The sequence below is a fragment of the Diceros bicornis genome, chromosome 10 (assembly GCF_020826845.1).
Source record: "Diceros bicornis minor isolate mBicDic1 chromosome 10, mDicBic1.mat.cur, whole genome shotgun sequence".
In the NCBI taxonomy this organism is placed as follows: Eukaryota; Metazoa; Chordata; class Mammalia; order Perissodactyla; family Rhinocerotidae; genus Diceros; species Diceros bicornis.
In genome coordinates, this window is record NC_080749.1 from 22,726,858 (window position 1) to 22,749,304 (window position 22,447).

General features: G+C 38.4%; 1 protein-coding gene across 1 annotated transcript in view; it reads left to right on the plus strand.

Moving 5' to 3' along the window:
- THSD7B (thrombospondin type 1 domain containing 7B) overlaps positions 1-22,447 on the plus strand; it is an 808,101-nt gene that overhangs the window by 563,187 nt on the left and 222,467 nt on the right. Inside the window, exon 13 of the mRNA XM_058548890.1 lies at positions 18,454-18,648. Within this exon, the coding sequence (XP_058404873.1) occupies positions 18,454-18,648 (195 nt within the window). The remainder of the gene's footprint in view (positions 1-18,453; positions 18,649-22,447) is intronic.

The following is a 22,447-nucleotide window of genomic DNA, read 5'->3' on the forward strand; positions in this document are numbered from 1 at the left end:
GTATTTAGTTAGGTATACTATTTTATGTACTTGTGAGAGTATTTTAAAGATGTTAGATTTAATCTGGTTTTATTCATCCACTCATTCATTTTAATTTTAGTTTTTATTTTTATGAAATGTATACATTCCCGTAATTTGAAGGGTCAAATAGCTCTACAATAAGAATGAAAAATTAAAATAGTTCTATGAGGTTTTGCCTCTTGCCTCCATTTGCCCCTCCTCAGAGTCAACTACTTTCAGTTATTGAGGCTCATTATGTTGTTTTGTAAACCGTATCTCCCAAAACTATGTTTGGTTTGTGACTTCTTATATTTTCAGATTTAAGCATTATCTATTGCTTTCCCATTATGAACAGTAAAGATTTATCTCTCTTGTCTCACTCTGCCCTCACTATGCAGGTACACTTCCCATTTTTCCTATATACAGGCATACCTGGGAGATATTGTGGGTTTGCTTCCAGACCACCACAGTAAAGTGAATATCACAATAAAGCGAGTCACACAAATTTTTTGGTTTCCCAGTGGTATAAAAGTTATGTTGAGGGGCCTGCCCGGTGATGTAGTGATTAAGTTCGTGCACTCTGCTTCTGCAGCCTGAGGTTCGTGGGTTCGGACCTACACACTGCTCATCAAGCCATGCTGTGGCAGTGTCCCACATATAAAATAGAGAAAGTTTAGCACAGATGTTAGCTCAGAGACAATCTTCCTCACACACACACAAAAGTTATGTTTACCCTGTACTGTAGTCTATTAAGTGTGCAATAGCATTATGTCTAAAAAACAACATATGTACCTTAATTAAAAATACTTTGGGGCCGGCCCGGAGGCATAGCAGTTAAGTGCACCCACTCCTCTTTGGCAGCCCAGGGTTTGCAGGTTCGGATCCTGGGTGCGCACCAAGGCACCTCTTGTCAAGCCATGCTGTGGCGGCATCACATATAAATAGAGGAAGATGGGCATGGATATTAGCCCAGGGCCAATCTTCCTCAGCAAAAAGAGGAGGCTTGGCAAGGGATGTTAGCTCAGGGCTAATCTCCCTCACACACACACACACACACACACACACACACACACACACACAAATACTTTATTGCTAAAAAATGCTTACCATCATCTGAGCATTTTCGTGAGTCATAATCTTTTTGCTGGTGGAGGGTCTTGTAAAACACACAATATCTGCAAAGCACAGTAAAATGAAGTATGCCTTTAGTTATAAAGTAATTTTATTAGATCAACATATTCAGTGTTTATGTTAGTATGACTATATAAATGTTTTTGAAAGCCTTACCATGTGTAAGTCAACCGTAATAATCTTTATTTTCATGCAACATTTTGTTAGTCCTGGAGTTAGTAGTTTTCTAGATTTTTTTCTTTGCTTTGCTTTTCATCTTCTCAGCATTGAAAGAAAAACCAAACTCTCCACTGCTTGAATAAATGTTTTCTCAAGATGATCAGATCCATCAGTTTTATACTCCTGAAAAACTGTCATAGCTCTTTCTGACCTATTCATTCTGGAGTCAATGTCTATATTTAGTGTGTATCTGTCATCCCGGGGTGTCTCTTCAGCATCATCCTCTCATCTCATTCTGTCACTCTTCTTTCAGTGAAGTTCATCCTTCTGTAGTTTCCTGAGAAAGAATGTGGAGGTAAAATTTTCATAACCATGAATGTCTGATCATGTCTTCATTTTGTTCTCACACTTGAATGATAATTTGGTGAGGTATAAAATTCTAAATTGAAAACAATTTTCCTTCGGAATTTTGCAAATACTTTTCTTTTAGATTTTAAGTAGGAGTAAGAAATTAGAAGCTTTTGAGATCTGTCCACAGTGTTCTAAAATTTCACTAAGATGTACCCTCACATGGATCTATATTAATTGTGTTTATTAGTCATTCAGCATTCCTTTTTAATTTGGAAATATATATTCTGGAAATTTTCTTGAACTATTTTTTAAATGATTTGCTCCCTTGCACTGTTTGTTCTTTAGCTCTAGAATTCCTAACCTACAGATTTTAGATCTCTTGGATAGATATTTTTTAAGCTTTCTCTCCTAGTTTCCATCTATTTATCTTTTTACTCTACTTTTGAAAGATATGCTTAACTTAATCTTACACTGTATTGAGTTTCTCTTTTAATTTCTGCTATTTCATTTTCATTTCTAAAAGATCTTTATTTGCTCAATATTCCTTTTTCAGAGTATTCACTTCCAGTTTCATGATTGAAATATCTTTATTTATGATGATAATATAATAATAAAATATATAATTTTGTGTATATGTGTGTGTGTGTATATATGTATATATTTAATGCTTTCAGTGATGGTCTTTTTATTCTCAATGTTTCCTCCCTCTTTCAACGTTTCAGTTTGTTCCAACTTGTTTTTATATCATGGTTTGTATTGGTCTCTGTCTTTTCTGTCACACCTTTTCCTCAGGTATCTGGTAATCCTTGGTTTTCTGCTTCTCTTTGGAAGTGACAACGTTGAGTTATAACATTTGGCTGCTCGTGCCAGCTTGAGAGTGGGGTGATCTACCAGCTTGAGAGTTGAGAAACTTCTCATTTCAACATAGTTGGGTTTTTCCTCTTGTACTATTCAGATTTCCTGAAGAAGACTGTCACATTGGCTGCCTGGAGGGGGAAGACTTGGTTGTCAGTGTTCTGAGAACACTGATCAGTGAGTTAGGGAAGAAGGTAAAGTGTCTCTGCATTCCGTATGACCACAATCAAGTAACCTTCTCAACTAGGCCTTTGGCTTCCAGTCCAGAGAGCCTATGGTTTACCCCTTTTTAACCTCAGTCTTTTGCAAAGAGATAGACAAAGTCAATATGCTAGCAATATGGTATGAGAAAGAGCAAGCTAGGGATCCAACTGCTTCATAAACACACTATGGGCTCTTTCTGACTTTTTAAGCACACTCATTCTGCCCATCACCCACTTCTACAGATTCTGTCCTGTAAGTCAGATTAATCCTTGGCTTTTGCTGTTTCCAGCTTGGAATTTAATATTTTCTTAGATTTGTTCAATCCTTTACCTCTTGTCCATTGATTTTCAGCTTCCAAACTCATGACACCATTCTGTTCTTTCCCATTCTCTTAATGTGTTAAGGACTCACAAAGTTTTAATGAGGTTTTAGAAGGGAGAGAAATATATTCAAGTTTCCACTCTGCCATCTTTACCTAGAAGTTCAGCTAATTTATATTTATTATGTAAATGCCTTCCTAAGTGAAGTATGGAATTTTTTTTTATCAAAATTGTGGAATGTTTTCTATTGTGTGTTAGCATGCTGTGTGCACTTAACAACATGTCACTAAGTGAAGTAAAAACAATTCTTCATAAATGCTTGCTTTTGTACCAGCTGGCTACACTAATCCTGCAAGTTCTCAATAGAACCGTGGCTTGTAACAATACACACAAGAATGCTCTGTACGTGCTTGTACCCATAATGTAATCATGGAGTATTAGAGCTGGAAGGGACCCAGATCATCCTGGTCCAACTCCTTCGTTTTGCATATAAATACACTTGACTCTCGATGATCCTAGTCCAGTGGGTCATGCAGCCATCACAGGAAAAGTCAGAGCCAGACTCATTCTCCTGATTGGCCATGCTGTCTTCTCAGATTGTGCTTGCATCCTGGGCATTGGCCTGAAACTCTGGTGGAAAAGCAAGTTCCACTTGGGTGCTATGAAGACTAGAAGCAAATATGTAGAACAATGTATTATCAGAAGAGGGTCTGGTTACAGGTCCAGCTAACCTTGCTAATTTGAATCATACAGGTGGCCAGTACTACCTCAAAATAGTTAAATGTATGAATTGAATTTTGTTAGTCACATTAAGGTTAATTATTTCTCAGTGCTTAAAGGTAAAAATAGATCAAGTTCCTGACTTAAAGAACTTATAACTGGTAAGACATTGGAAGGCAGTTTTACTCTTAATTCAGCTAATTTTAGCAGGTAAAAAATTACACATAAGAGGGGCTGGTAGTGGCGTAGTGGTTAAGTTTACTCACTCTTCTTCAGCGGCCTGGGGTTCGCAAGTTCAAATCCTGGGTATGGACCAACGCACCACTCATCAAGCCATGCTGTGGCAGCATCCCATATACAAAATACAAAATAGAGGAGGATGGACACAGATGTTAGCTCAGAGCCAGTCTTCCTCACCAAAAAAAAAAAAAAAATTACACATAAGAAATTGGTGGTCATTTGATTTTGAGATATTTATCACTTTAAACAAATTCAGTTTCACATAAGCACAGCACTGTTTGTTTACAAAATGAATCTTTGAGGTTAAATACCGTTATTCTGGATCGAAACCCTTTCGATAGCAGGCTTCCCTGTTGCATTAAACTAGATTAATTTCCTTCATATTTCTTGCATACAACTTTTCAGTAATCCATCTACAAATCATATGGAGTGAGTTGTTCTTCATTAAAAAGTCTTGTGAGAGAAACTAAGTTGTATAACTAGTGAATATATATAATGCATATGAACTACAATATGACCCTCGGAATCTACCATTACTCAGACTTGTATTATAAGGTTTTAATAAGTTTGAGATCCTAGAACAGAATTAAAGTGTAAGTGTAACAGATTTGTTTTTCATAAAGGATGTAGCAAAAGCATGGTCTCTGGAGGCACCAAAGAGGTAATGGGGATGAATAAACATAATTTCAGCAGCATCTTGGCAGAGTCTATGCAGGAAGGGACTCAACAAAATGAAAATAAATGTCTTCTTGACATGGCATCACTTTGTCCATACAGACAATTTATTATAATGGTGGTTATTATGATTCCATGTAAAGCATGAGTACTCATAGTGATCTACAAAGAGGAAATTGTTTGTAGAAAAAGGAGAGTTCCTGAGAAGATGTTTTAAGTAGACAGATGCGCAAGTAAATGTACTATACTTTGGCAAGAGGGGAAAATAAATGTGGATATTGTGCTGATTTATTGTTTGTTTGTAGCAATGAGATAATTAATATCCTGGGTCTTTGCAGTTATTTTTCAGTGGAGAACATGAAATTATTTCTAAATTCGAGTTTCACATCTCATTTGTTACTTAGTTACTGTTACTAGAATGATTATATGACACAGAGTTTAGCTTTCTGATAAATGATACAGCACTCATTATAAAGATAGCTTATTTCATGGCAAATATAGTTAAAATTTCTGTTTTACACAGGCTTTTAAGAATCTTACCTCTTATACTCCAAAAGTAAGTGCATTTTTAAAAATCTAGAATTGCTTGCTGCTGTAATTTGGTCCAACTCTTCCCTGTGCTTTTCTGTGAAGTGCAGCAGGTAACTAAAGCAACATCCATCTGTCAAACCCAAAACAACTGCTAAAAAATACCTGGCCCATTTTTCCTCCTGATTTGAAAGTTCGTTTTGCACAACAGCTGTTTGCAGAGATACAGGTAAATCTTATGTAAATACTGTCATATTCCTTTAAAAATGGAATAAATCACCTTCTACATGCAGTGTGTGAATTAGCATATTTATTCTTTCACAGCTGCCAAATATACATTTCTCTTGTACATGTACATAAAATAGGGTCTGGAGGAGCATAAGACTTCTAGCATATTGCATAGTTATAGGCAATATTCTGTAGAATAAAGTGTGTATGGGTTTTTTTCCAAATATATAAAAGAAACATCAAAAAACTTTTATACAATTTGAATTGAGGACTTCATTCAGCATAAGACACAGAATTTAGATGTGGGAGATATTTCTGAAGGAATCTGATGTGATGTCTTTTTAGTGTCTGTGAGAAAAATTGACTAGGAAATACTAGAAAGCATCTCGTCATTAGTTTCCACCACTAATGAGGCCATATGTAGAAAGAAGAAAAAGAACACACATTTATGAAGGGAGTTAGATGATTTCTTACCTCACAGATTTTTATAACGTTTAGTAAGAAATTAACTCTCACCACCATGCGATGATTATGTATTCTGAATACATTTAAATGCAGGTGGTTCATAGATATTTATATATTTACTGGGATTTTTTTCCTCCCACATATTGGAAGTTGAGTATTCTGTATAGATTATGAGCCCTCTTAGGGCAGAAATTCTGTCTTATATTACTGCTGTGTTTCATAGTTCAACCGACTGTATCCTCCAAATAGTGTTCTGCAGGTTCTAGTTTGATAAATATGGCACCACAGAAAGTCTAGGTGAATGTATTTATTTTTTTTAATGGAGGACCAAATTTAAAAATAAAACTTTGCATGTCAGAAACTTGTGAAAGAACTGCATTAATGATAAAATCTTAATTTATTATTTGTAGGCACACCCTTATTTATAAAAGTTATAAATGGTTTTGAGCATAACTTTTGGGAGAAGAATTTCTTTGCGAGCTGGTAAATGCTTATGAGTCCCAGGATTTCTAGAAATGAAGCATCTAATTGACATGATTTTGTGACATGATTTCTTAGCTCTTTTTCTAAAATTATATTTATTTGTTTGAGATTATGAATATTTACGTTATGAGTTTTTTATAGCAGCTTTACTGAGATAAAACACACTACACGTACAATTTGGTAGTTTTCAGTATATTCACAGAGTTGTGCAACCATCGCCATAATCAAATTCCAGAACATTTTCATCACCCCAAAAAGAAATAGTTATTTCTAGTAGTTATTCCCCATTGAATTATTTTTAGTGGAAGAAATTCAACTGAGATAAATGGAACTACTCTAAGGTGTTATAAAATCAGGAGGAGGATCACTGATGTATAGAAGGCTTGTTGCAATGTTGGCTTCTTCGTATTCACTGTCGTGACTTAATTTAGAGTGATGGCTGCCAAATGTCTTGCTGAATGTGATGATTTATATGCATTTATAATGGTTTTCTTCAATACAGGTTTTAATATTTCTCTATAGGAAGAAGGATTCAGAGAGGCAATCTAAATGGAAGGAGTGGCTAAGAAGTTTTAAAGCTGAGTTTGCATAGCATGTCCTCTCTATTCAGAGCATATACATTTTTGGTCTAGTTTAGGGGAGGGCGTTGTTGAGGATGAAGATATTTGTCTTACAGTTTTGTTAACAAGCAAGCTACTCTTTGTACTTACATATTTATTTTGGGTGGTTTCATTGTAGCTAATGGAGATCATGTGGGGTCTAAAGCTACTCCAGGACCACTTGTGATCACGCAAACATCATCGTCAGGCTACCCTGTGTCCTAGAAAAGGACAATTTAATGCTTTTCTTCCTTGGATTTAGGATTACTAAATCCTAAATTACTGATTACTCCTCCTCCACTCTAGTTGTTGAAGGTCCTCACCCTACTTGTCTGGAACCTCCTGATGTTCTGATTTTTCTAAGTGGCCGACTTGGATCTCCTATGTTGCCCACTCCCACCACCCACTCCCCAAGGCCCACAGCTGAGCCTCGTCACTTTGCCTCCAACCATGGCTGGGTAACTTGACCACGATTCCTAGCATTCCCTTCTGGAATTTGCCACAGTAGATCAGCAGCCGGAGTTTAAGATCTCCCTTCTTCCTCCTTTGTAATCCTCACATGTATTAGCTATTCTTTTTTTTTTTTTGATCTAATTTATGAATTGTTTGTAATTTATTTTATTTTCTTTGTTTTCCTGAAATATTTATTCTTGTCAATATTTCTCAGTTAGGGGGCAAATACCTTGGAAGCCAAGAGCCCTCTCTGTGTACATGTCTTTGGTTAGCTGTGAACACAGAGAGCTCCAGGACTTAACAAATGCCTTGAAGTAAAATGAATGGGCGTTTTTAACTGTGCATTTTCTGATCTTGTGTTAGAACCTAAATAAAGTGCTTCAGGGTTACCTATGGACTAAGTATACATTTATTAGCTTACTAAACATTTCTTATTTATTTGAAAATTCCTTTTTTCTGAGAGCAACAATAATTGGGGAATATGTTTCCAATATGCAAAATGAGTTGTATCTTTCCATAAGCAAGTTTATAATTGGGATCCTGCAGCCACGCAGCTTCGCCTATGGTACTTATGAGTCAGTTAAAGCACCCTAACAAGCAATTACGGGTTTATTGTTTAATTCAATTTCCACGACTCATGCTGCTACACTCAAAAGTTGCATATATGTCAGTTAGCATGTTATAATAAGTACACACTTTATTCAAATGCTGGTTTTGAAGAATGGGACTTCCACATATTGTGCTCCTTTACAGTGTGCTCTGCACAGGGAGAGAGAAAATACAAAGGGAAGATGAAAGCACTTGGGATGTGGCAAGAACTGGCTCTTATTTCCAAATCGACTCATTTGGATAATAGCAAGTAAAAATGTCTTCTCTACTACTTAAAATTGTCAGAGAGATGGAATTGCTAGGACATCCACTGAGTGAATTAGTGTATGTGGACTGGTTGGCGGCTCAGCTCAGGCGATGGAAGTCCAAAGGGGAAGGGCCTGTGTTTGATCCTTGCTTGAGTGGAGAAGTTGGCCCGGGCGACCCCAGTCTCTGTACCTGGGAAATGCCATGCTAGGTGGCACCTTTCCTGTTCCTCCTTGTGCTACCAGGACTTCTGGCCCTGCCCCACACCAATGCTGGCTGCTTGGGGAGAGGATTAGAGCCATCTTTCCCTTTTCTCTGCAGCCAGAGTAACTAACCAAGACAAGCTGCGAAGACTCGATTCCACGCAGCATCCAAGTAACCTTATTGATGTGCATCCTAACCCTGGCCAGCTCTTGGCTCTTGAGCATGGGGTGGAATGTGGGCGTGGCTCAGGGCTGTCATCGCACATCCCCATAGTAGAGTCAACAAGACATGCTTGCTGTGAAAGAAAGCATAGAGTTAGCCTTCTTTTCCCAGATATAGAACTTTCTATTTCTTCTAGCTTTTCTCACTCTCTTCTCAATTCCAGTATTTCTCTGAAGAGATTTTTCCCTTCATTCATTCACGAAGCCAACAACTGAAGCATGATAGTTGGATGGGGGAAAGTGGCTTTGCAATTTACATGGCCCAGACTGACCCAAATACTGGTATTTGTCATTGAACTGCACTTTTGTTTAATGTAGATGTACCTGCTTAATTATGCTTGGTCTTGAGTAAGAAATAAGTCCACTTGTCTGTTTTCCCTAAGGACACTCCAACAGAGTGTGGGGAGAGCAGTTCTAAGGGCAGCTGAGGGAAACCAGGCAGGATGATTGAAAAAACCAATGAATTAAAACAAAACAAAACAAACCTGTTGTGAGAGCAGAGAATGGGGGAGTCATGGTAACCCTGATCGTGTCAAATATGCTTTTCTTCCTATTATTGGGAGTAGATGAGGTAGGCCCAGTTCTTGTCTAGTGGATGAAGCAATGCCTCAGAGCTAGGAAGAAATACCTTTGCCTCATGTTGTAGGCTGAATAATGGCCCCCTAAAATGCCCGAGTCCTAATCCCTGGGACCTGTGAGTATCTTACCTTACCTGACAAGAGACTTTGCAGATGTGATTAAGTTAAGGATCTTGAGGTGGGGAGATTATTCTGGATTACCCAGGTGGGTCCAATCTAATCCAACAGGCCTTATAAGAGGGAGGCAGGAGGCAAGGTAATGATAGAAGCAGAGGGTTAGAGGTGTGTTAATACTATACTCTTGGCTTTGAAGATGGAGGAAGGAGCTAGGAGTGAAGGATGTAGGCAGCCTCTGGAAGCTGGAAAGGGCAAAGTACCTGTTTCTCCCCACGGCCTCCAGAAGCAACCAGCCCTGCTGACACCTTAACTTTATCCTGGTGAAACTCATTTCAGCCTTCTGACTCCTAGAATTGTAAGAAAACAAGTTTCTGTTCTTTTAAGCTGCTAAATTTGTGGTAATTTGTTATGATGGCAAAAGGAAAACAATAATACCCTGGAAACAAATTAGCATTAAAAAAAATCTTATGAGTATTTCCTGTTACTAAAGGACCAGTGGTGTTGGGCTGTCCAGCAGAGCATCTAAGCCCTAAGCACCAGACACCTACTTCTGCCTCACACACATTGTCCAATGACGCCTCTCTCCTACTCCATGGTGGGCTTCAAAGAATCCATCTACTGTATTTAGTGGCACCTTAATGATTATCAGTCACTCATTGGAGACAACTGGGTTCACAAGCCAGCCACAGGTTCAGCTCTCCTGGGTCTCTGCACCTAGTGGTGAAGCATGTGTATGGCAGGCTTAATATTTTTAAAATGCTTCTGAATATATATCCTTAATCCCATCAGATTTTTCTCTCTGCATCCTGTCTGCCACTATGGCTTCAGGGAAAGGCACAGGATAAATGCCACCTTAGATGGGAGATGGATGCAATGCAGAAGAAGTCTCTGTCTGACAGGAAGAAGGAAAAGCTCCCCTCTTCCTGCCAAGGTGGGTGATGGGAAGGAAAAGAGAAGAGACGGGGAGGGGCAGGGTAAGCAGAGGAATGTGTGTCATGGTTTCCTCTGATTCAGGGCTGATATTCTAGAGGTGGAGAGTTTGGCTAAGGAAAAAGAAGAAAGCTGAGGTGTTTCTGTTCCATGTTCTGTTTGAAACTCTGGGAAGAGACACCCTACAGGGGGCCACTTCAGAAGGAGGGCCTTAATGGCTCCCTAGATGCTCCCTGAGTTTCCTGTGCCACAGAGAGTCTCCAGAAGTCTCCAGCATACCCCAAGGAGCGTGTAGGAGCTGATGGTGCCACCTGGCATGCTCAATAGGAGAACCTACCCTGGATCTCCCAGGGCACTGATCACATGGTCCTGGCAGGATATTCCACACCAGCAGGTACCAAGGTAGGGTGAGATATCGTCGGCTAGAGGATGATGGCCCCTGATCAGGCTGAGAGAGAGTCGATCATGAATCTTTCAGCCTGAGATGAGACTTCAGCAGTGGGTGTCACCAGGGCAAGCAGATACCAAGTGGACAAGGGCTACTCTTATCACAGATGCTGGCAAAGACCCAGAGAGCTTCTGAAATACCTTCATGCAGATCCAAGACCCCTGCTGGCTGCCACAGGCAGGTGCCTGTGGAGAGGAGACAAGGAAGTGGCTGAAAGAGCAAGACTGTGCATTCACCTGAAAAGAATTATTTTAAACAGGAAGGAAATTAATTAAAATGGCCGAAACTTAGCATTAATTGGCATTTGTACCTTTCCTGATTGCCTGCTAGGAAGTGAGCTCTTAAGGATGATTACATCAGTCTACAATGAAATAATTGGAGTGGAATGGAGTTCTGCCCTTAGACCCAGCAAGAGGTGGCCTGCCATGGCCTCCGTGCCTTGGAGGGCCCTTCTCTGGCCTTCTTCCAGTTCGGTTCCTTCCCATGGATGAGGATCCCCACTGGAGCCCATGCTTTCGTATCCGTCCCCCTATCCAAACTCTGCCTAGCCTTGAAGACTCTGGAATTTCATGCCCAAATGACTCTGAGCCAACTTCAAGGACTTCCAGGTACCTGTTTTCTGAATCTGACCTCTGAGGAAAGTTTGCACTGCATATGTGTACACCCTAGGCCTGACGGGTGGACAAGGGGTGCCCGATTTGTGAATTGAGCATTGAGGGATTGATTGCAGTGCTCACTCACAAGTACAAGAAGGTCCAACCTGGGGGACTCACAGATTCAAGCTGTGAGTGAGAAGAGAAGGGGGTCAGACCAGAGACCCAGGGCTGGGCCTGCTATCCCTGTGCTGCCACGTTCCAACCTGAAACTTCAAGACATCTCAATTTTTATTGGAACCTCGCTTTCCAACTCATTATGAAGACATATATATTAAGGTAGGAGAATAGAACTGATCTATTACATGTTTGTTAATTTCAATTATAACTTTTAACTCTTTAAACTTGTGGTTTGTGCCCCCTCTCGTATTCTAACACTGGTCCTCATACATGTTGGGCGACCTGGCCTAGAGTTGTTAAATTAGTGACTTCACTACACAGAGGTGGAACATATAATTATAGTGTTATGAATCTTATCAAAAGGGAAGTAAAGAGTCCTATGAGTGTCCATAGCAAGGGCAGGAAGATAGCCTGTCATAGTGCTCCTCTCTGTACAGGCATCATGGCATGTGAAGCCCCTGGCCTGGCTCATGCTGCTTTCCCTGGATGCATCCTCCTCATCCTTCCTTCCAGGAAGGCTCCTCTGATGGCCCAGTGCCTGAGGCCCCAGTTCTGTGCTCTTACAGGACCCTGAGTATAGTGAAATTTTATTTCCATGTTTCTTTCATCTGTGTATCCCAGGCCACTAGTGCAGGGCTTGACATCTAGAGCGCATTGTCTGAATGTTGGCTGAGCTGAGCTGTTGCTGCCCACCCTCTCTGCTCCTTCATGTGCATGTAAATTGAGCTCTGTATCTGAATTGAAGAGTTCACCATTGCAGGACAGCAGGCTAATAGAGCCCTTCTAGTTTTCTATCATGTAACCCCCATTTCCTGGAAATCATGACCTCTTGAAAGAAATTCTTTCTACCCTTTCTTGTCAACTATTAGAGTTGAACACTGACTGGGAGCAGCTAGGGAAAGTGATGTGGGTGTCCTTGATGAAGGTGAGCGCCGACAGATCTAAAGTAGCAGGCTCCGTGGCTTATTTAGTCTTTCCAGACAGAACATTATCATTTCTTATCAGAAGGTCAGCAACCCCTGCCCTCTTCATATCATAATTGAAAAGAATACAAACTAATCACAGCGTGTCTGACTATCAGAGTTTAGAGGTGATGGGGGCAGAAAGACCAGCCATTTAGTAATCCTTAATAATCTGCTGATTTTAGTCATCATTGCAGCCTAAGAGGGCTGCCTAACCATCCCACATTAACAGCAGTTCCTTTAAAAAATTTAACTGTGAGACACACTGAGAATTCATACATGTTCTTTCTTTGTTTCTTTTGCTAAATTCTCAGATAATTCTACATTTTGTGTCAGGTCATTCCTTTTCATGCTGCTAGAATTGAAAATCACAAAACAGGGGAAAGCAATTAGTAACTCTTCTCCCCTTTTTGGTGATTCTTTTCCAAGACTCAGCCTGTGTAGTAATTAGAGAAAGACGAACTAGCTAAACTCAAGTCTGTCTGTTATGTACGTTGCTAGACACTATGAATAGGAAAACGTGACCTCAGGCTTCACAGAGATTTTTGGAGGGTTCCAGGCCACCCTACCACACCCACTTGCCTGGTGACTGTTCTTGTCTGAGAGCCCTTGTCTGAATGGCTTAGCTCAAACACTTGCTTCCCCATCATTCTTGAACAAGAACACCCAGCTGTCCCAGGCAGCTGCTCTGAGAGCTTTCTGCCCAAAGCTTGAGGTAACTAAATTTTAAACAATGCCCAATGATGAGATTATTCTGGAGATATTTGAACTAATTTTACCTAGGAGTACAATTTTCCTTCAGTAAAGACAACAATATTTCAAGTTTAATAAATACAATGTAGTTAAGTATTGAATTGCCACTCCTCTTAAACAATTCAGTTCAGGTAGAAGTATATGACAAGAAGTATCAGTAGTAAATGCCTCTCCCTTTCCTGATGGACAGACCTTTCCCACTAGTATAGTGCTTTAAATACTTAAGCATCAAAAGAGAAATCTTTTCTCTAGATTGTGGCCTGCAAGTGATTTGCTATGATGCAAAGGACCCAGGACTCAGAGTTCAAGTAGCAGATGTCTGACAGATAAATTCTCTGTAATGTAAATGGCTTATTTTTTCCTGCCTGCCCATTACACATCCTTTCCACTCAAGATTAAAGTTCCCACTTTTCCCTTCTATGCCAGGTTTCCCCATTGGTTATCACCATTAGGGAAACTACAGTGTTGTATTTCTATCTGTCTACCTGCCTGTCGCTGCCACTACTGTAGCCTCCCGGAAGCCTGATTATTTAATGTATGTGTGTATGTGTGTACACACACAATGCTTTTATAATTGTTCATAGTTCCTTATATATATTTTGTGATCAAATGAGTGAATGGATGAAGTTCAGGAAGCTCTATTAGATCAGAAGGTGTGGGTAATAAAGGTCCAAGTGGATAAGCCAAGTCTAACATCTAGACCACCATGGAGGCAGAGAAAGTGACCTTAGCAAGGTTTATTCCTGATCCTAGGGTATAAGCTATTTTTTCTGCCTTATGTCCATGCCTCTTCTGATCAGTAATGAAGCCCAAATGATTCTAATGGTCAGAAAAGTTTGATATATGCCCCTAAATCTTCCTTAGGTGTTGAAATTCTTGTGAATTCAACTTGAGCACAGAGGGGCATGGTACCTATTTCTGCTGGGTATGGCTACCTCAGTGAGTGAGGTGTAAAGATGTAAACATGGCCAGCACTCCTTTTTTGCAAATGTTTACTCTCCTTTCATGAAATTCTTAAGTGTTGTTAAGGATTTTGATCTTGGTGCTTTTGAAAAGAATTCCCAAGAGGACTTAGATTTCAGCTTCTGACTTTTCTTGGAGTTGTGATCTCATACGGTAGCTTACAAGCCTCGTTTCTATAGACAATAAGCAGAATGCGCAGAGCATCACTTGGACATATAACAGACAGTATCCTTGGGAGGGCCATGCTGCCTTTGGAAGAGGCTACTGACCTCAACATTATAATTCAAGGGAGGCTCCAGTCACACTTCTCAGGGGTCAAGAGGGTTTAGTGGGATTTGGAAAATTCTTCTTGAGACCAAAACCAAGACAAGTGATGGTGGATTCTTCTTTCCTACTGTTTGTTACATTTAATTTCCAATTAGCCTTCATCATAATAGTAGGTAATTCTCAGGGCACATGGGCTAATGTACCAAGTGCTTAGTACTGTGCTAAGCCCTTCACCTGCATCAATTTATCACATGATGTAGGTATTATTATCATTCTCATTGTACGGATGAGTTAATTGAGTCTTAATAGAGTTAACATAACTTGCCCAAGGTAATAGTAAAAAAAAAAAAAAATGGAGAGTCATCCTTAGTTCTGTTTGACACCAAGGCCTACAACTGTATAAGTACACTTTACTACCTCTGATTTATTCCTCAAAAGAAGTTCTCTGACTTAAGTTGCCTGTACACCTTTAGTATTGGTTGCAGAATTATAGCATAGGTTAAAAGTAATTAATATATTTTAAAAATATCCTTTGATCAATGAAAGGAGCCTCTGAATTGGCTGTACCTCTAGCTACTAGTTATTCCCATTTACTCTAAATGTCTTCTCTCTTCACTTCCTTTGTGTATCTGTTTTCTTTCCTTTGCTGGTTTACCAGTCCTACAGATTTCTTGCTTGCTATTTCTCCAGTATTTTCCTACCCTCAAGTGTAGTTCAATACCCAGTTATTCAATAAATGTTTATTAATTAAATGACTCATTTTATACTAGAACATTCCGAAGAAGGACATTTTTATTTAACTTGTTCAGGTTTTTGTTTCTAGTGCTTCTTTTCACACTTGAAAAGAAATTAGAATCTTGAACTTGAAGAAATCTGAAGACTATGATGCCTTTCCTAAACTAATGATTGCATGATCTGTAATGTGTCAGTTGCTGCTCACGCTTGGTTAATAAATCGTCAGTAATAACATAGAGCAGTGGTCTTCAGATTAATGTGGGAGTTGTCAAACTTCATGTGACAACTATGAATGTACTCTGTGGCCCTTAGTGATCTCCAATGTCTTTGTTAGACTAGTCTACTACATCAATTTGTATAGGAGTGATGGATCTGATTTGCTTTGCATAGCCTTGTTGATGCTATGAATGCATTTAGGACATATCTGATATATTGGTTGATCAATGGTGATTTTAAGTGTAGCACCACAGTTTTCTCCTCACCTTTATCCCTCAGATTCTGAGGATGGCCAAGGAAGAAATGAGCTGTGGAGAATGAGAGTGTGTCTTCGTATACTTCCTAGGAGAACTATCAGCCTGCTTGATTTAAAACAAATATAAAAGATAATAATAGTTGATAGCATTTATTGAGCGCTTAGTATGTGTGAGACACTGTTTTAAGAATTCTCACAACTCTTTGTTATAGGTGATCTTATGATACTCATTTTAAAGATGAGGAGACTAAAACATAAAGAATTTCAATAACTCTTCAGTTCACATAACTTCCAGATGTTTGGAGTTGGAATTTGCATTCATACTATTTGACAAGAATGTCTGTGAATTACATCATATACTATAGCTATTCTTTCTTAATTTATGATGTTCTCCTTCATTAATGCAAAACACTTCAATATAGACATTCATGAATCCAGTGTATTCTGATTTAGATAGTTTGTAGAACTTCAAAATACATTGAATATTTATCATAGCTTTCAAATTCTAAACTTATTTGAAAGAAATTATAGAAGACGAATATTTAAAAATAATTAATTTCATTGGAAAAAATACCTCATTTGTATATATAGAGAGGTCTAATTTTCAAACAGCAATGCTTTTTTAAAATATTAAAAATTCCTCTTCATGTTATTCAGTGCATTGTAATCTTGGGAAAAAATTATCTTGGCAAGATAAACTTACCCTAAATTGATGCCAAATTGGCACTTCAAATAACATTTGCTTGTATGCTGCTTAAGATGAAGTATCTTGGGGTATTCATTGTTATTGGTGGTAACATTCCCTACAAAGAAAATGCAGGTCGTGTTGGCTTGATGTGCGTTGGATTTTGTTCCTAGGATTTGGATAAAAACAAAAACAATTCAAAATCAGTGAATAACCCCACTTGCCACAGCGCAGATGTACAAACTTGGAAGTATTGTGTATACATCCATTTTCATCTTAGCTAATTCCTTGTTCCTAGAACACTAGATGGCTTTGGCTTTCACTAGTTCTAAAAAAAAAAAAGAAATATAGTATTCAGATTTACTTATTCTCTGTTGTGCTCAAAATAAAGAAAGGAATTCAGAATGTAAGAAGAATGGGCAACTAAAACAAGCCTCTATGGATCCTTACCCTGTATTAGAGAAGTTTATATAAAGAGTTCTTAAAAATGTTGATCGTGGGGCTGGCCTGGTGGCGTAGCGGTTAAGTGCACGCGCTCTGCTGCCAGAGGCCTGGGATTCGCAAGTTTGGATCCCATGCGCGTGCAGATGCACTACTTGTCAAGCCATGCTGTGGCAGCGTTCCATATAAAGTAGAGGAAGATGGGCACAGATGTTAGCCCAGGGCCAGTCTTCCTCAGCAAGAAGAGGAGGATTGTCATCGAATGTTAGCTCAGGGCTGATCTTCCTCACCAAAAAAAAAAAAAAAATGTTGATTATAACCTGTGGTCTATTTATTCCTTGTAACGTGGTAGATTTTAAAGAGCTGTAATAAAAATGATCCTAAACTATGATTTCGTAAGGATGATGAACTCAGCAACTATCTGTTAACATCGTGTCCAAAGGCATCATGCCAAATGTGGGTGGTCAGTGGACAGGCTAGATCAGAACCACCTGGGACACTTAAAGACAAAAATAGAGATGTTGGTACAGTAGGTCTGAAGTCATGCCATGGGATCTCTGTATTTTCATAGACATCCATGGTTCAGAATCAGTTTATAAGAGTAGTTTTCAACTGGGGACAACATTTGACAATGACTGGAGTCATTTTTGGTTTTCATAACTGGGAGGGGGTGTGTGCTACTGGCATCTAATAGGTAGAGGCCAGGGATGCTACCAAATATCTTGCAATGCCCAAGACTCATTCATGTACCCACACAATAAAAGCATCCAACCTAAAATGTCAATAGTGCCAAGGTTGAGAAGTGTTGGTCTAGAGAATATAAAGACACATCCTTAGAGAATCCATAATTAGGGAAAATAAAAGATGCACAAAAACTTTATTCATTTGTAATTGAAAAAAAGACCATTAGTCCAAAGAACCAAATATGAAATTTAGCAAAATTTCATAAATGTTTTACCTCGAGATTAATAGTTATTTCATGGTATGAGTAGAGACATTCTAGTTGAAAAAGTATGTGAGAGAAATTTTGAAGAGTTATCTGCAATTGATAGGATATTTGTAATGGGAATTATCTGGATAGATTATACCTATACTTGAAAAAAATGATTTAAAATTTTTAACTGATCCTGAAATGTTAATAAGGAGAAAAAGGTTTACTTATAGACAACAGAAATTCCTGTTAAAATACTGACTGGGAAGTGAAAATAGGATCACTTCCATAAGTGCCATTTAAACAAGCAAACAAAATTCAAATCTAGGAAGAGTTCATATGATTGTAATGGTTTTGTCCTTTTTTGTCCTCATATTACCCTCTTACAGATTCTCTTTCCTAGTTTTATATCATCCCTAGAGATCAGATGCTCACAAGCAGAACGTACAATAAATTACTGAAAGTTATTTTGGTTGCTGTCAATGCACGGTTTGGATTAATAATGAAACCAATTAGATCCTCAAATCCCTCCACTGGCAACAATAAACACTTAATTTCCAAGAGAAGTAAGGTTAGCTATGTTGAACACCTTTTGCAATTACAGTGATAACCAAATTTTCGAACATTAGGGGATTCTATTTTGTCAAAGAACCAGCAGCAGGCTGATTTAATCAAAATAATAAAGAATCCATGCTTTTTTTTTTTAGCGGTCTCATGCATCTCTGATGATATCCAGTCAGCAGAAATGACAGAATGCCTCAAGCAGACAAATGGCATGCCTCCCCTTGTGCAAGAATGCATGGTCCCATGTCGAGATGACTGCACCTTCACTGCTTGGTCCAAGTTTACACCCTGCTCCACGAATTGTGAAACAACCCGCAGCAGACGGCGACAGCTCACAGGTAGGATGTGCCATTCACTCCTTACCTTCAGACAAGCAATGCACTCCTGAACCTCCCAAGGAGAATGCTAGCTCCAGAAGGACAGGAAATTGTATCAGGTCTCTCCCTCTCCTCGCCCCTCCCAGCCATTATGTACTCTCTGTGCCTATGCCTGGCACATAATATGTACTCAATTAATATGTGTGAAATGGATGAAAGATGTGAACCATTCTATAGCTATGAAGTTCCTCTCTATACAGCTTTATAATCTTTGTAGTCATAAATGGCAACATATCCACCAGCTACCTTGGAATAGTTAATGGCAAAGTTTCTGGTGTTTTGTCAGCCAGGGTCTTAACAAAGTTGAAAGCAGTCACCACTGATGTAAAAAACAAAACAAGACAAAACAAAGGCAGATCTAACCTATATTGTCTTCTTTTGCCATTACCTTATAAGCAATTTGACATTTTAAAATTTTAGTAGTGTAAGGCAAAAATCAAATTACATATGTAGATTCTTCTTTTATGGTATATTATTCTTGGTTCTGTTTATATCCATGAAACTTAACAGAAATTAAAGCAATTAATAGTTTAATCGAGGTCCTGGAGCAATTTTTGCCTGTATTATACAAATAATTGCTGTAGTAGTGTATTGTACTACTTGTCTAGATAAATACGCCGGAACTTCTCTTAATTGTATGTGTATTTGTATATGCAGAAAACTTAATTCAGGGAATGAATGCCCCCCCCAAAAAAGCCAAAATAATCATTGGAATAGTAAACTTCGTGTTGACATTGAAGAATTAAGCAGAAATGACCATTTGTTCTTATGAGCAGCTCAAGTGCTAATTCTCTTGGTTTCAAGACCCCTTTGTTTGAGTGCATTGCTTACAAGATTATGTATTCAATTTAACTCACTCTAATGGATTTACTTAATTGATGAAAGCCTTTAAAGGATCTCTGCACATAAGTCAGGAGCTCATTTGTAAGTGCAGGTGAAACATAATCACAGTAGAAACATTAAATAAAATATGCTGTACTTTGTGCTCTCTCTTCTACAAAAATCAGTGCATATATAATTTTACGCAACATTGCTTGTGTTTGTAAGATAAAACAAATTTCTTATGGAGAACAATATAATGGGATAGAATGTGTATGACAGGAATAATTTTGAGTTTGCTCAAAATTATTTGAGCTTGGTTTGCTTGTTGATACATAATGCTTAGGAAGCCATCATCCTAGCAACTCTCTCTATACCTGTGAGATGAAGAGAATTCCTTTTAAAGGGGAAGAAAGTTCATTAGTGGCCGGTTTTCTTTCTTTCTTTTGAAAGTTTTCTAATGATATTTTATACTTGCAAACTGACAATGGAAAATATTGAAAATCCTAGGATATTTATCCATTTTACAACTAGTGCAGTTTGTCTTATGAATTGTCAAAACTTGAGTGAATTTGACTTCTATTTAAAATATACTTTTTATGTAGATATTGGAAGAACTGTTGTATGTTTTTCAGCAAATGCTATCCCAAGAACTGCTAACTAAAAACTATTTAGAATTTCTTTTCTAAATTATTAACTGCTATGGTTTTAGCTGGCTGATTGATCTTTGTGTGTCCTCTGTCTAGGTGACACCAAAACAACTGGTCAATTTCATGAAATACATGAGTTGTGCAAAAAAATCAAATGAATCATTTAGTATCATTGTGGGGGGGGAAACAGTAGTAAATTGAAATTTTCTACTTCTCAAGACTTATTTTTCTTGTTGTGATACTAATGCTCGTATTTTGGTTTCTCCCACGTAATTGGGAAGTAAACTTGCAATCTCTAGCGTGGATGATAGTAAAAGGCGTGGACTTAGACTGTAAAACAGTGTGACTCTATCTTTAACACAAACACATGTGGAGAAGCATACAGACACAAACACAAGCCACTCCATTGAATGGGGACCATCTAGGGTGTTTATTTTTTCTTTTTTCCATTTTTAACAAGAGGCTTTAATTCAGTATCTGTACCTAAACTAGATCATCACAAGTTTTAGACTGAATGGTAATTAAAGCAGTTGTTTATACAATTCTGAAAATAAGCCATTAAGTAGAAGCTCTGTCTAGGTTATTCATATATATATATATTCAAAATAACTCGGTAACTAATACACACATTTAATATTTACTTGTAGTTTTGTGTTTTTTTATGGGATCAGTCACAAATTTCCCTCTGACTTAAGAGGGAAAAAATGTCTTTAGAGTTGTATTAGGGATTGATTTTTTTTTTTTTTTTTTGGTACTAGCTGGTTCTGAATCCAAAGGTTAATGCTGATTTTGACTAGGTTGTAATCAAAGTAATGGACCACTGATAATTTGTTTCTCATTGTGAGAACCATTTCTGCATTAACTAACTTGCTCAAATCCTTCTTCAAACAGTGATGCCATGTAATTAAGAAGGATATCACTAATATAAAATACAGAGACAGAGTATATTTGTGCAGAATATTTGTTCTGCCAGTAACTTTCAGTTGCTTTGTAATTGAAGATTTTCTTTTTTTCTTCCTCCTTTCTCTCCCTCTCACTCTCTCACTCACTCTTCCTCCTTTCATCTTCCCTCCTTCTCTTTCTCCCTTATTTTAAACTTTCTTTTCTCAATTATTCAATGAACATTTTTTGTTATCACTTATGTGTGCTGGGCCTTGGGAATACTACAAGAGAATAGATAGACACGATCCTAATTTAAGAGCTTACAGTCTAATGGGGGATAGAAATTTTTACTACAAACAATTACAACACAGTGCAGTCCCTGCTACAATAGCTGTGATATAGGGTGCTGTGTTCATTTCTTATTGCTGCTGTAATAAATTACCACAAATTTGGTGTCTTAAAACAACATAAATTTATTATCTTACAGTTCTCTAGGACTGAAGTCAGAAACAAGTTTCACAGGGCTGAAAACAAGATGTTGGCAGGACTGTATGCCTTTCTGGAGGCTCTAGGAGAAAATCTGTTTTCTTTCCTTTTCCATCTTCTAGAGGTTCCCCACATCCCTTGGTTCATGGATCCCTTCCTCCATCTTGAAATTCAGTAACATCACATCTCTCTGACCATTCTTTCCTAGTCATATTCCCTCTGACTCTCTACTCAGCCAGAGAAGGTTCTGTGATTTTAAGGACCTGTGTGATGGGGTTGGACCCACCCAGATAGTCCAGAATAATCTCCTCATCTCAAGGTCCATAATATTAGTCACATCTACAAAGTTCATTTTGCCTTCTAAGGTAGCATGTTCCAAGGTTCCAGGGATTAGGATATGAACATCCTTGGAGAGCTATTATTCTGCCCACCACAAGCTATGCAAGTACAGAAGAAGAGCACCCCTTCCAGACCTGAAACAAAGAGTGTGTTCAGGATTGCTTTCTGGAGGGAGCAATCTATTACTTTGGACCTGAAGGATAAGTAGACATTAACTAGGCTGTTGGGGGAGAGTAGTACTGGTGAGAATTTCTGGAGGAAGACATGCAAAGGCCAGAAGCCAAATGAGTAATTTCCAGGAACTGAAAGATGCTCAGTATGACTAGCTTGTAACTTTCTAGAGGCAGAGTGGTGCAGTATAGGCAGGAGGCAGATACTAATGGGCCCAGATCCTATGGAGCCTTGATGACCATGATGAGGAGTCTAGACTTCATTCCATGAACTGTGATAAGTCACTGAAGAGTTTTAAGTAGCTGAATGATGTGATCAGATTTCCATCTTTGTAAGATGGTTCTGGCTGAAGAGTGGGGAATAGATTGAAGGGAGTGAGGTACAGTGGCAATAAGATCTTGAAAGAAGCTGTT